The sequence below is a fragment of the Pleurodeles waltl genome, chromosome 8 (assembly GCF_031143425.1).
Source record: "Pleurodeles waltl isolate 20211129_DDA chromosome 8, aPleWal1.hap1.20221129, whole genome shotgun sequence".
In the NCBI taxonomy this organism is placed as follows: domain Eukaryota; kingdom Metazoa; phylum Chordata; class Amphibia; order Caudata; family Salamandridae; genus Pleurodeles; species Pleurodeles waltl.
Window position 1 is genome coordinate 614560380 of NC_090447.1, and position 14144 is coordinate 614574523.

The following is a 14144-nucleotide window of genomic DNA, read 5'->3' on the forward strand; positions in this document are numbered from 1 at the left end:
TGTGCCCACTGCATCAACAGGTACAGCCGCCACCCCCCGACCAGCACCGCCCTCCCAGCAGCCTCACAGCGTGTTTCCCGTGTCCGCTCACCCAGGAGACGGGGCATCTTCTTCGTCCCAGGCACCTCAGGCCCTGCCCCAGTCAGCCCTGCTGTCTTCAGTGAGGAGGGTATTGACCTCCTGAGATCCCTCACTGTTGGGCAATCTACCATTTTGAATGCCATCCAGGGTATTGAGAGGCATTTGTAGCAAACAAATGGGCATTAATTCTGGGCAGGCGGCCCAACAGAGGGCATTTCAGGCTCGGCCTCAGCACTGATGGCAGCCATTGTCCCTGTGTCCAGCCTCCCCCCTCCAACTTCCTCCACCCAGACCCAATCCCCTGTACCTCAGCCTGTCCCAAGCACACCATCAGACCAGCATGCACACTCATCAACACACAAGAGTTGACATGGCAAACATAAGCAACACACATCCCACAGACACTCACACAAGCACCATCCCCATGCAGACACAGCAACATCCACTGCCTCCACTGTGTCCCCCTCCTCCACATCCTCCTCCTCCCTCCCTGTGTCGTCTCCACTCACACCTGCATGCACTACATCCTCAGCCACTGCCTCCATCACCAGCACGCCCTTCACCACACACCGCTCACGTGCACCCACCACCCCCACTACCATTCACACATCCCTTGTGTCCTCTCCCAGTGTGTCTGTGAGTCCACCTCCCAAAGTACACAAACGCAGGCGCACACCCACCCAACAGCCATCCACCTCACAACAGCCTCCGGCCCATGCACCTTCACCCAAATTCAGCAAATGTAAACCTCCTACAACCACTACCTCTTCCTCCACTCCCAAATACCCTCCATCTTCCCGTCCCAGTGTGTCTAAGAAACTTTTCCTGGCTAACATTGACCTCTTCCCTAGACCTACCCCTCTCGTCCTTCCCCTAGGGCCAGGCTGTCCAGGTCCCAGACCAGCACCTCAGCCACCAAATTCCCAAGCACAGTGGTCACAGCAACTCCGGTATCATCGCGGGCACCACCCATCAGGGCTGCCAGTGTGCCACCGAGCGAGGCCAAGGAGCAGGCCATGCTGCCACCTGCCAAGGTGAAGAAGGTGCCCACAAGCCGGAGGGAGAAGCCGCACCTACCAGCAAGCAAGGTCTCCTCCAAACCAAAAGGGGACAGTAGCAAGACACCAGCAGCAACATCAAAGATGGGGAAGGGACACAAGCCGAAGAGCAGGTCAGGACAGGGCACGGTGGCTCCGGCTGAGGGACCAGTCACCCCTTCTGTCAACCAGTACATCAACCTGTACGGCGGTGGACACCGCCACTTGCACCGCCACCTGAACCTGCACGTCTGCTGCCTCACCAACAGTCCCCAGCATCATCCCCAGTGGACAGCCGTCCGAGGCTGCAGGAGACGTCCTGCTTTGTCCCTCAACAGGTGCAGACACATGCACCACGGCCAGCACCTCCGCCACAGACACTGCTGCAACCACCGCCACCAGCCCTGCGACGTGCTCAGACAGTGCCACCACAGCTGACACGGCTATCATCCCCAGTAGGCAGCCGTCTGAGGCTGCAGGAGATGTCCTGGACCCTGCCCAGCGTCCATGAGGCATGACTCCCAGCACTGTTTGTACCAGCAGGTGGCAGGTGAAGTCACAGCAGGGTGGAGTGTGTCTCTGCCTCCATGGCATATCATGCTACCGGTTCTAAGGCAATCTTGTGGCACACACACTCAGGTGAGGGAATGGGACCTGCCACACAGCATGTGAAGCACTCTAGGCACCATGCCCCCTCCAGAACCAGTGGAGAGATACATCCACTTCCTCAGTCCTTGGCAGGATGAAGCACTCTGGGCACCATGCCTCCTCCAGAACCAGTGGAGAGATTCATCCACTTCCTCAGTCCTTGTCAGGATGAAGCACTCTGGGCACCATGCCCCTCCAGAACCAGTGGAGAGATACATCTACTTCCTCAGTCCTTGGCAGAATGAAGCACTCTGGGCACAAAGCCCCCTCCGGAACCAGTGGAGAGATACATCCACTTCCTCAGTCCTTGGCCGGATGAAGCACTCTGAACACCATGCCCCCTCCAGAACCGGTGGAGACTGACATCCACTTGAGAGACTGTGGCTTTGCACGCCCCAGGATAGAGCAGTGGGCAAACCACCCACTGGAAAGACTTGTGAGACTGTGGCTTGGCACTCCCCAGGATACAGCAGTGGGCAAACCACCCACTGGAAAGACTTGTGAGACTGTGGCTTTGCACTCCCCAGGATAGAGCATTGGGCATGGAGCCCCCTCGTGGAGCAGAGGAATTGTGCGTTCATCCGGCTGAGGTGCCCCCCCACCCCCTGAGGTGCCTGTTTCATTTCGATCTGATGTCCCTGCAGTGTTGTCTCCATTTCGAGTCAGGTATCTTGTATGGGCTTCGCCCATGCATTTTGGGACACTGATCCACGAACGATGTTTGATTAATATCCGGACTTGTGTAGTTGGTGTACATATTTGTATATACTGATTTTTTTAATGGCCCTATCTGATTTTTATTGATTACACTCGTTACAATCATTTAATTTTGTCCTTGCATTCTTCCAGGGGGTGAGGACGTGTATGTGTAATGTTGCTGCATGTATTTGTGTGTATGGTGTTGTGCGTGAGGGTGGGGGTATTGCGTATTGCGTGTGTGTGTCACTCTCTATTCCCCCCCACCCTTCCCTGTGTTGGAGGTGCAGTGCTCATTGTGGTCATCAAAGGGCATCTTTCCTGCTCCTGACACAAGAGGAGGAAGACCAGCATGGGCAGGACCTGTAGTTCGGGCTCCAGGGCGTCCTGGTTCCTCATTGGGTGTCGAGTGGTGAGTGGCTCCGTTCCAAGTCCTGTTTCCGCCGTGCTTTTGATAGCATTGGTACCGCCCCGGAAAAGGTGGCGGATAGGCCTCTTGTAATAGTATGGGCGGTACACTGTCTTCCGCCTGTCTGTTGGCGGTTACCGCCGCGGTGTTTGTTTCTACTGCCGTGGCAGTCGGAGTGTTAAAGTGGCTGTCTATTTTGGCAGTTTCCGCCATGGTCGTGATTCCATTTTTTTTTCCGCTGGGCTGTTGGCGGTATTATCGCTGCTTTAACACCGACCACCAGGGTTGTACTGAGGGCCTATGTCTTTATTGTGGTGCTTCCGGTCATCTAATTCGTACTAGTCCTGTTCGTCCGGCAAGGCCTTTGGGAAACACCAACTCCTGTCCTCTGTGAGAAGGGAGAGGACGGGAAATTCCGAGATACCTTCCATTTGTTCCTCCAGAGAAGAAATAACAGCTCTTTTTCTTTTACCTATCACCTTACAATTAGCAGATGGCTGAGAAGAAAAAGCTTTAGCCTTGTTGGATTGTGGGGCCAGTGGTGTCTACTTAGATAAAACATGGGCTCTGGAAAGGAAGATTCCTCAGGTGCCCAAGGACATACCAGAGCAAGTCCATACAGTGGATGGTTCTCTGTTAGCCTCTGGAACTGTTACTAATACCACTCCTACCTTGTGTTTACAATTTGGATAACATCAGGACTATGTTTCTTTTCATCTAATATCTTCTCCTAATCACATCATGATTCTAGGTATTCCATGGCTAACCTGGCACAATCCCTATATTAATTGGGAAACTAGAACCATTTCACTGTCCTCCCAATTTTGTCAACAGCACTGTTATTTAGCAGGAACGTATTGGTCCCCGAAGAAAATGTTGTGAACTAAAGTAAACTGTTCCATCAACCTCCTTCAAGGAGTACCCAGTCATTATCTGGAATATGCAGACGTCTTTCAAAAACCTGAAAAAACTGTACTTCCGCCTCATAGAGAATATGATTGTGCCATTCCTTTAGAATCCAATGCTGTAGTTCCCCTTTGGGAGAATGTAGTCTACTGAGCCTGAGAAGAAGATTCTAAAAAAAAAAACTAGAAGAGAATATTTAGAGCAGTCTGAATGCTCCTTCCTCTTCTCCCACAAGGGCTCCCCTCTTTTTTACACCAAAGAAGACGAAAGACTTGTGCCCTTGCATAGACTTTCGCGGATTCAGTAAGATTACTACTAAAGATTGCTACCCTCTGCCCCTCATTAAAGATATTCTAGAAGTCATCAGAGGAGCTAAGAGATTTACCAAATTAGATTTTAGGGGAGCCTACCATCTTTTAAGGATAAAAGAGGGTGATGAATGGAAGAGTGCCTTCAGAACCTCTTTTGGCCATTTTGAGTATCGGGTAATGCCCTTCGGGCTTCCTAACGCTCCCTCTATATTTCAGAGATTCATAGACGCCATCTTTTCTGACCTTTCACACCACACAGTGGTTGTCTATTTACATGATATTCTTTTCTTCTCCACTCACCCTGAGCAACACACTAAACATGTACTTCAAGTCCTAGAGATGATTAGGCAACATCATCTATTCTGCAAACAAGAAAAATGTGAATTTTATCAGACTGAAGTGAGGTACTTGGGGTACAATATCAACCAAGTAGGGATTGCTATGGACTCGGACAAGGTTCAAGCCATTCTGGATTGGCCATGTCCCTCCTCCATCAAGGAAACCCAGTGTTTTCTAGGACTGGCCAATTTCTACCGTCAATTCATAGATGATTTCGCCCAGCAGACTAGTCATATAACACAACCTCTTAAAAAGAAAATCTACGGAAAGGTTTTCATTGGACCAAAGATGCGGAAGCAGCCTTCCAAACACTAAAACATGCCTTCACTTGAGCTCCCATTTTACGGCATCGAGATACCACCAAACAATTTATTATTGTCACGGATGCCTCTGAAAAAGCAATAAGGGCTGCTTTGCTACAAAAACAAAGTGATGATGGGTTAGAACATCCCGTATTTTACCTTTCCCATATACTGTCCGACACTGAATGTAATTACTCAGTGTTAGAATGAGAATTGCTCGCCTTGAAGACGGCTTGTATGGAATGGAGACAATTTCTTATGGGATCCAAAGAACCTTTTGAGGAGAGAACCGATCACCGTAATTTGCAGTGTCGAAGAAACTTTCAATGCCAAAATAGTCGTTAAGCCCAATGCGCTTTCTTTTTCAGCCAATGTGACCTTTATATCACGTATATCCCAGGCTCCTAAAACATTTTGGTTGATGCCCTATCACAACGCTATCCTGAATGTAGTGATTCTACTGCACAAAACGTAATTGAACCTGATAAAATCATTGGGGTAGTGCAATCCTTTCTTGACAAATTTCAATCTGAGTATTTAAATCTAGGGGAAACTGAAATGAATAAATTACATCCACAATTACGCAAGGATAAGGAATAACATTACAAGAAAGCCTTGTCGCTGCTTATTAAAACAGTCCAAACAGAAGCCCTACGAATGTGCCACGATTCCCCAATTGCAGGTCATCGCGGAGTCAAGACCACCCAAGATCTCCTTCTTCGCTCTTTTTGGTGGCCCACTCTTAAAGTTGACACTGAAAGTTGTGTGACTTCTTGTCCTATCTGTGAACAAGCAAAGACGTCTCGTAATAGACCAGAAGGATTGTTCCGTCTCTTACCGGTTCTACTGGCTACGTGGCACACTGTATCCACTGACTTCAGGTGTTCTCTGCCTCTCTCCACCTCAACTGGGAATCGAGTAATAATGGTGACAGTAGTCTCATTCACTAAAATGGCTCATTTCACTGCATTCAAAAAGTTACCCATGGCAAAAGAATTAAGTCAAATCTTTATTCAGGAGATCTTTTGGCTTCATGGCCTCACTCAAGTCATTGTTTCAGACTGTGGTTCCCAATTCATCTCACGCTTTTGGAAACAATTCTGTAGTACACTCAAAATCGACATGGCTCTTCCTTCTGGTTTTCATCCTCAGACAAATGGACAGACAGAACGGTTAAATCAAGGTCTTGAAGAGTATCTATGAAGTTTCTGCAATGCTAAGCAAAGTAACTGGTCCAGGTACTTACCTCTTGCTGAATATTCATATGATAATGCAGTGCATAGTGTTTCGTAGGTTTCCCCATTTTATTGCTCGTATGGGTTCCATTTTAAGGCCTTTCCTGTTACACTCAGAGAATCACCTACACTTCGTGCCATCACAACAGTTGTTCGACGAATACGCACCATCCAACGTGTCATACTTTCTAATCTTCAAGCCACCAAAATACACATGAAAAGAATGGCTGACAAGAGACGTTGTGAGGCTCCGTCTTATCAAATCAATGATAAGGTCTGGCTTTCCTCTAAATTTTTACCTCTCCGGTTACCCCAAAATAAGTTCAAGCCCTGGTATTATGGTACATTTTTGATTCTTCAAAAGATCAATCCCGTCTCTGTTCGTCTTCGTTTAACTCGGACTTGGAAAATACACCCAGTATTTCTTGTGTCTCAGCTTAAAGCATATGCACCTGATCCTTTTCACAGACAATTTTCCTGTTCTCCTCCTCAATTGGTTGACGATGTGCCGGAATACGAGGTCCAGGCGATCTTTGACTCTCAGTACTTCCGTGGATGTCTTTAATAGCTCATCCATTGGATGGGCTATCCTATGAGTGAATGATCCTGGGAGGATGACTCTTCTGTGCATGCCCCTCTCTTGGTTCATCGTTTTTTCTGCCTTTTCCCTCACAAACCTGGGGCTTCAGGGGGCCTACTGTCATGTCACGGACGCCCACAACGCCGCCCCCTTGAGCTGCAGTGGGGGCCGGGGTCCATTTTACAGGCTGCAGCTCTTTTTTCCTACCTCGCTGCTGCGGAGGGGTTGAGGGCCCAGGATTGGGCTTCGGTTCTCGCCGCACGTTGGGGGAGGCGTGGATGTTAATATGGGATGCCCGTGGACCCCCCCTCAGCCTTCCACTCACCTGGTGCCCATTACATCGCCTTTTCTTTTCCCTCTTCTTCTGGTAGTAATTTTATCTATCTCTCCCAGCATACCTTTCTATTTTCTTGTTCCCTGCATGCATCTGATTCCCTTCTTACTATTGTGCTTTTCCTATCTAGTTCTATAACCCCTTCCCAATCCAAGATGGCCATTTTTCATCTTCCTGTTTGTGACTTCCTGTCTAGGACTATATAAGGGGGTTGACTTTTCTTCTCTTTGTGTTGCAACACTTCTCCTGTGGTGGTCATGCTCTGGCTGGTCTTCTATTTGGAATCCAGTTTTTGCTCCCGTTTTTTCCTCTGTTCTTCCTGAGTTATTCCTGGCATCTGAGTTCTGATTTTTCTTGTGTCCTCCTTTTGTTCCAGGGAGTTCCTGTCTGGAGGTTTTTTCCCTATGGGGTTTTTCCTCTGGGACTCCATCTGGAGGGCACGGACTGTGGTAGCGTATTACTGTCAGCAGCACCGTGGCTACCGGAAGGGGTCGCCCCTACCTCAGCCAGAGCCGGACTTGCAAGAACCAAGGCCGCACGCAATCTCCCTCTGGTCTGGACGGTAAGCCAAAGACAAACCGTGACAAATTTTAATTCTCAAGCAGTGCTCTATCCAAGTACCATCTAGGTGCGGTCCTAAAAGGTGAGCCCATCTCTAGTTGTAAGCTCACTACAGAATGATCTGAAAAAAGGGTTGGCCCTAATTTTGACCTCACCCCATTTCCAAGAGATAGATAGCAAGAAAAAATCTATTCTGGAGGCCGTACAGAATTGCTTAGAGAGATAAGTGTATTATATTGTCTCAGAATGGCAGATCGCCAAGGATCGACTAGTCCAAAATCATGCTTCATCACTTGCAGAAACCTAGCAGTTTTTGGCTTCAGTTGTTTCTTACCCGACTTTGATGAGTCCTTTTTCAAATCCTGTATAAAATTGAAATCTCCACCCAATACTATCAGCCCCTTTGCCTCTAGAGTTAGATCATAAATTTGGACCAGGATTGTGTATCATTGGATAGTGGTCCATAATCATTCATAAAGTTTACTCTGGATTATTACTTCTTCCCAAATCCATCTTCCCTGCATATATCTATGAAACTCCTTTAGTACACATATTAGAGAGTCTACAAGAAATATTGCAACACCCCTCACTGCGGCCCCTGGCAGAGAAAAAAGTATACACAAATATCTCGGTAAAAAATGCCTTTTTAGGGTACTACTTTTAGGATGCACTGAATTCCTACCCTACCATTTTAACTTGCAAAGAACACCACCTTCCACCATGCCCGATCTTTTCCTTGCCCTTGGTACCGGGGGTACCCCACTGTCCCCACCCCCAAGGTTCCCACTCCTGAAAAAGGTTCCCTGACACAGCACCTAGCCCTCGTGTCGAGGCTCCCCCTCACAATAAAATAGATGGATTAAACTAATTATAAACAAAACAGCATCTAACTCAGCTGCCAACAATTTTTGAGACAACTGATTCTATGGTACTCATGTTGCTATCTTATCGTAAGCCCAGTCAATCATGATTTTGTCATTTTGTCAGTTTTGACAATTTTTCAAGCTTGAACTTCCTCTACAACTTTAAATACTTGGAAATGGCCCTGAGCAAGTACTTTAAGTTTTGACTGCTGAAACAGTGAACCTTGTATCTCTATTAGCTTAAAATCTTTAGCCAGACCCCAAAATGTCGTTCTGTGACAAGCTGTGGATGACGCATGGCCAGAGAATACTCTCATATGGATACCCTCTATTAATGGAAACATTTTTCTATTGAGTTCTACATTCAGGATCTGCTCTTTGATCGGATAATCTGAAAAATTCACTAAGATAGGCTGAGGAAGCTTCACATTCGTTGATTGGACTACAGGGACCCTATGTACCAAAAGATTGAGTAGTCAGCATCCAGCCATACATGTTGTCAGATAAGAGAATCAATTAGTTGTTCTACAGTCTGTACTGAGCCTTGTGACTCAGACCCTTCCAGAACTCCGATAAACTGGAGGTTAGACCGCCTAGAATTATTCTCCATTACTTCAACTTTGCTTTCTAGATAACACAGGTGAGTTTTCTCCTCCCAGACCTGCTTATTGAGAGAGCTCATTTTATCCTCTAAGTCCGAAATTCTTTGCTCTGCTTACTGAATACTTTTTGCCAATTGTTTGAGTATCGTAAATTTCTGATTCTAGACAGCCTTTCTTGTAATTGTTCAATTTCCTGATCTTGGTGCTGCCATAAACTTCTAACTTCCAACACAGTCGGTCCCATCAATTTCATTGATTCGATAACTCCTTTTTATCTGAATCAATTGTATTTTGTAAGTTTGCGCCACTCTTGCGTCAAAAATTGACGCAGATGCGGCCCCAAAAAAGTATAAATCTGGGCCTAAGTGTTAAATATAATTGTATATTTTGACAGCTGGGCTCGTGAGAGTCCGGTGAGAGCGCAAATTCAAACTGAGCCCTGTGATTGGTCATGAAACCCATTTTTCCTGTGAGCCTTCTTGTTATTGTGGTGGCAATAGACTCCCTCAAAAGCATGTGCTCTGAGTGGCTGGCTGTTTGAATGTTAGAAATGAAACAGCTGCAATGACTGTTTACTGTGAACAATTGGAGGAGTTATAGGAATTAAGTAAAAGAGCTATACAAATGGCTATATAAATGGGGCAGAAGAGAGGCATGATGTCCCTCTATATTTAAAGAAAAGGGTCATAACTGCTTTGAAGATTATAACTGTATAAATACATATTGTTTTTAACTAATTTTTATGTTTTCATGAGGCTCTAGTGGGATTGTGAATAGTAAAAATGAGTAGATGAGTTCACAATACATTCTATTGTTAGGTATTGATATTGTGGTGGTTGTTTTTGAGTGAAAGTGTGAGGGTTCTGTTATGAGTAGATAGTTAATTAATTGTGGGAACGTGAAAAGTAGAAAGGAGTATGTGATCTTTGAATGTTCTGTAGTATGCGCACATGCTACTGTGGGAAGGAGTCTTACTGGAGATTATATTTATCAGAATCTACTATTTTCATCCCTTGGTTTAGCGGGTGAAAAGTAGAAAGGAGTGGGTGATCTCAGAATGTACTATATTATGCACACTTGCTACTGTGGGAAGGAGTCTTACTGGAGATTATATTTATCAGAATCTACTATTTTCACCCCTTAGTCTCTTCCCACACCCTATTATGTACACCCATTGTGTGAACCATTGACAATCCTTCCTTAGGTGTGGTTCCTCTCCTGGACCTCTCGCAAGTGTTGTGTGGGAGTCTTGCAAGATCATAAAAAACACTTCCCTTATATCTTCTACAGAATAATATATAATTCATTTTTCTACCTCAAACAACATGTCTAATGTTGTGTTTTGTTCAAAATTACAGTAAAAACTATAATTAAAATATTTCTAAATGTACAATCTCGTGAGTGGTTTGTGAGTGCTGAACCGGAAGTACAGCCTCCTCGAAGTCCACGCAGGAGATTGTGCATCAAGCTCCAACAGGACTCTCGCAAGAGTCTTCACTTTGAAAAAAACAGAAAATAGCCAACCATCTTTTATTCACTACTCTATTATAGCTTAGCATTAAATAATAATTGAAAACATGATAAACACCATATACAATAGATGACAATGAAATGTATACGTTTACCATCTCGCGAGTGTCAAGTTTTTCTATTTGTTTAAGACTCACACATGTTTCAGAAAGATTTTGCAAACTGTGTACCATATCCTGTTATGTTACAATAAGAAAATGTTTTTCCAAAATAAGGTCTGAACACAACATATGTTATAAAGTCATTCTACCATACATATACTCACAAAAATAATTAATAATTTACTTTACCCTAGAAGTGTACTAAAAAAATCAAAGGCTAAAGTAACGTAATAGTTAGGTGTAATAAAAATATCGGTTTTCATTTTTTTTTAAAACCTTAGAAATTTACTGAAAAAGGGTTAAAGTAATGTTATAGTTAGGTACATTTCTCAGTGACAATGTTAACATTTTGAACTAAAAAAAAATACAGAAATTCAGCAGTTATAGTAATTAGCACTGATAATAACTTCGACCTCCACCATGCACTGCTTGTGACCTCACATATGACATCACTCCTGACATGGTCTATGACATCACTAATGACATCTCAAATTACGTCATTGAAGACATCATTGATGACATCACTGACGACATCATCCAAACTTCTCTTTCACACATATTGTTCTCTAAATTATGACATTAAAGGCCTGACAGTGAGGACAAAAGAGCTCATGAGAAAATCACCCATTACTACTTCCACCACACATACAACTCACTTAGATGTTGAAAATAAGCATTAAATACAACATTCAACCTATAGCATATATTATACAGTTAACACCAATCAAATTAACAACCGACCACAGATATACCAGAAACAGTCCTTGACTGCAGTGTTCAATATCTGTACAATTGTTGACAGAAAGACAAAATTGTGATTGCCAGCTCAAACAAATAAGCCTTTTATATACACCATTAATCTGTATTTCAAGTCACTATAACTCATGCCCTTCGATAACTATAACTCTTGCCCCCACCATGCACAGATTTTTTATGAATAATTTTACAACAAACAGTGATATTATCAATGATGTTATAAAAGATGCCATGACTGTTGTAATATTTGGGGTAATTAGCACTGCGTGGCAAGGGCGTGAGTTATAGTTGAATTAGAGCACGAGTTATAGCTACTTGAAATAATTATAACTATAACTGGTGAATTCCTAATGTTTTGTACGAGTAAATTCAGAACCTAACTATAACGTCCCTGTAGCCTTTTTTTTTTAAGTGAATTTCTATGTTCTTTTTCAATGCTATTTCCTAACAATAATGTCCCTGTAAACTTTGTTTTTTTCAGTGAATTTCTGTGTTTTTTTTTAACGCAATGTAACTTTCATTACTATGCATTTATCCAAGCACCGCTGTACACAGCCTTCGGATTCATTGCAGGCCCTCAGCTGAGTCCCAAGCAAAAAGCGAAATAAAAAAAACAAGGGGCCACAGTAGGAATACCCTGAACACCCTATCCCTGTTGGTGAGAGGACCCCACTTGGGGCCAACAATGTTTTTTATTTATTTTCAATTTTCCTGCACATCTGCAGAGGATCTGTGGGCCGAAAAAAATAAGTGTGGTTTCCAGTGCTTGTTTCCACTAGACCTCCCCCCCAGGTTGGGTAAGGTCCTTGGAGATATTATTTATTATATAATTGGGTAGGGGAGCACATGTGTCCCTCTCCCCTGGATGCTTTTCAGCACCAGGGACCCTATCCCCCAGGGTCTGGCTGTAAAAATCAAAGGGGAAGAGGGCCGGTCAGCCCCCTTCTCAGGCCAATTCGGCTCCGGGTACCCCATCTCCCATGGCCCATTCGTGCACTCAATGTCACTGACCGTGTCATGAGTGATTTAATATTTGAGTTCATAAGCAGTTAATTACGGGGGCTTAAGTTATAATTAACTCAGACAACTATAAATTCCATGGTTTTGTATGCGTAAAATCTGAATCTAACTATAACTTCCCTGTAACCTTTGGCTTTTTCAGTGAATTGCTAAGGTTTTTTTGTTCTATTTCTTAAATATAGCACCCCTGTAACCGTTGTTTTCTTAGTGAAAACAAGACTATTTTTTTTTACTGAGTTAGGTTTAGAATTTACTTCCACAAAACCAGAGCACCCCTGCCATGCAAAGTTTTTTCTTTAATAATTTGACTTCTAATGTTTCACTGATATTTTTATGGACGTTATAAAAGTTGTCCTGAGTGCTGTTATATGTGGGGTAATTAGCAGTGCATAAGGAGGTCACGAGTAATAGTTACCTTAGGCTGCAAAATACAGTTACTTGAAATAACTCTAACTGCTGAATTTCTATGGTTTTGTGAGAGTTAATTAAAAATCTAACTTTGACGTCCCCGTAACCTTTGGTTTTTTAAGTGAATTTTATTGTTTTTTTAAATTCTGTTTCCTAACTATAACGTCCTTGTAACTTCTGGTTTTTTTCAGTAAATGTATATGTTTTTTTTTAACGTGAAGTAATTTTAATATACATACATACATATATATTACCTACTTGAGGTCACCAGGAGGCAGATATAGTTAGGGCCATGTTTCCATTGAAAAAGCACTTTTTTACCTGCCTATATCTTTGGCGCCGTTTGACGAATCTTCCAGAAAAAGTGTTCTTGAGAATCGTGTTGTACATGGGAAGTATTGGGGTGATCCGTTAAGCAGGGGCCGAGAAAAAAAAGGGTGGTCAAAAAAGTGCATTTCCTGTTGTAATTCCCATAGAGATTATGAACAGAATTACAGCCCAAACTTCTGGACGGAATTACACCAAATCTGGCAGAAAGGTAGCTTTAGGTCCAGAAAGAAGCCTTTTTGTTGATTGCTGCAAATAAGTTCAGTAGTATTTGAGATATTAAAAGAAAAATAAATGTAGATATCTAGAGTCACAAAGGCTTTGCGATACTCCCGATCTCGTGCTGAGATCTGATTGGTTGCCAACACTTCAACCAGGAAGTGTTAGCAGCCATCTTGGAACTTAGCTCTAGCCGATTCCCCGAAAAAAATATTAAAAAAAGATGAGGCCTCGAAACCCAAACCGCAGAGAGACTGCCTGTGTGGTCCAAGCACCGACTGCCCTATTTGGAGTTCACTGCAGGGCCGACAGGCAGAAACAGTATTAACGCCCACCAGCCCTGCAGTGAACAGAGCCTTCACATTGTAGCCGGCCTGTAATCGAGCCGGCGGCAATGTGGCGGTGCGGCGGGTACAGCAGCACTCCACTGCCCGTAATTCAGGCAGTGGAATGCACGACGGGGCTGTGCATGGGGACCCCTGCACTGCCCACGTCAAGTGCATGGGGAGTGCAGGGGTCCCCAGGGAGCCACAAATGCCCCCATTCCACCAGCCTTTCCATGGTGTTGGAACCATGGCGGACCCAAGACTGCCAGACTCATAATGAGGGCCAAAGTCTTTGATGTCCCTGACACTTCTTAACAGGAGGCAAGATCAGTTCAAGCCCTTGGAGAACCTTGGAAAGCAGGATGTAGAAAGCATGGTCCAGTCCTTCCACTCCCAGGGCAGAAGCAGCAAGCAGCAGGCCACCTCAGCACAGCAACAGACAGAGTGGCAATTCCTCCTACAGCATCCAGCCCTTCTCCCTGGCACAATGTCCTCAGTCCAGAGGTTTTCTGAAGTTGTGGTCTCAGAGACCCAATACTTATACTCATTTCAG

The 14144-nt window shown here is 44.4% G+C and overlaps 1 protein-coding gene across 3 annotated transcripts in view; it reads left to right on the top strand.

Annotated features, from left to right (window-relative positions):
* The window catches only part of LOC138250169 (toll-like receptor 7), a 135179-nt gene that overhangs the window by 110276 nt on the left and 10759 nt on the right, over positions 1 to 14144 (top strand). The window contains exon 2 of one of the 3 annotated variants that reach the window (XM_069204705.1): positions 7255 to 7440. The exons of the other annotated variants lie outside the window; for them this stretch is intronic. Within the exon in view, the coding sequence (XP_069060806.1) occupies positions 7255 to 7440 (186 nt within the window). The remainder of the gene's footprint in view (positions 1 to 7254; positions 7441 to 14144) is intronic. 3 annotated transcript variants of the gene reach the window in all.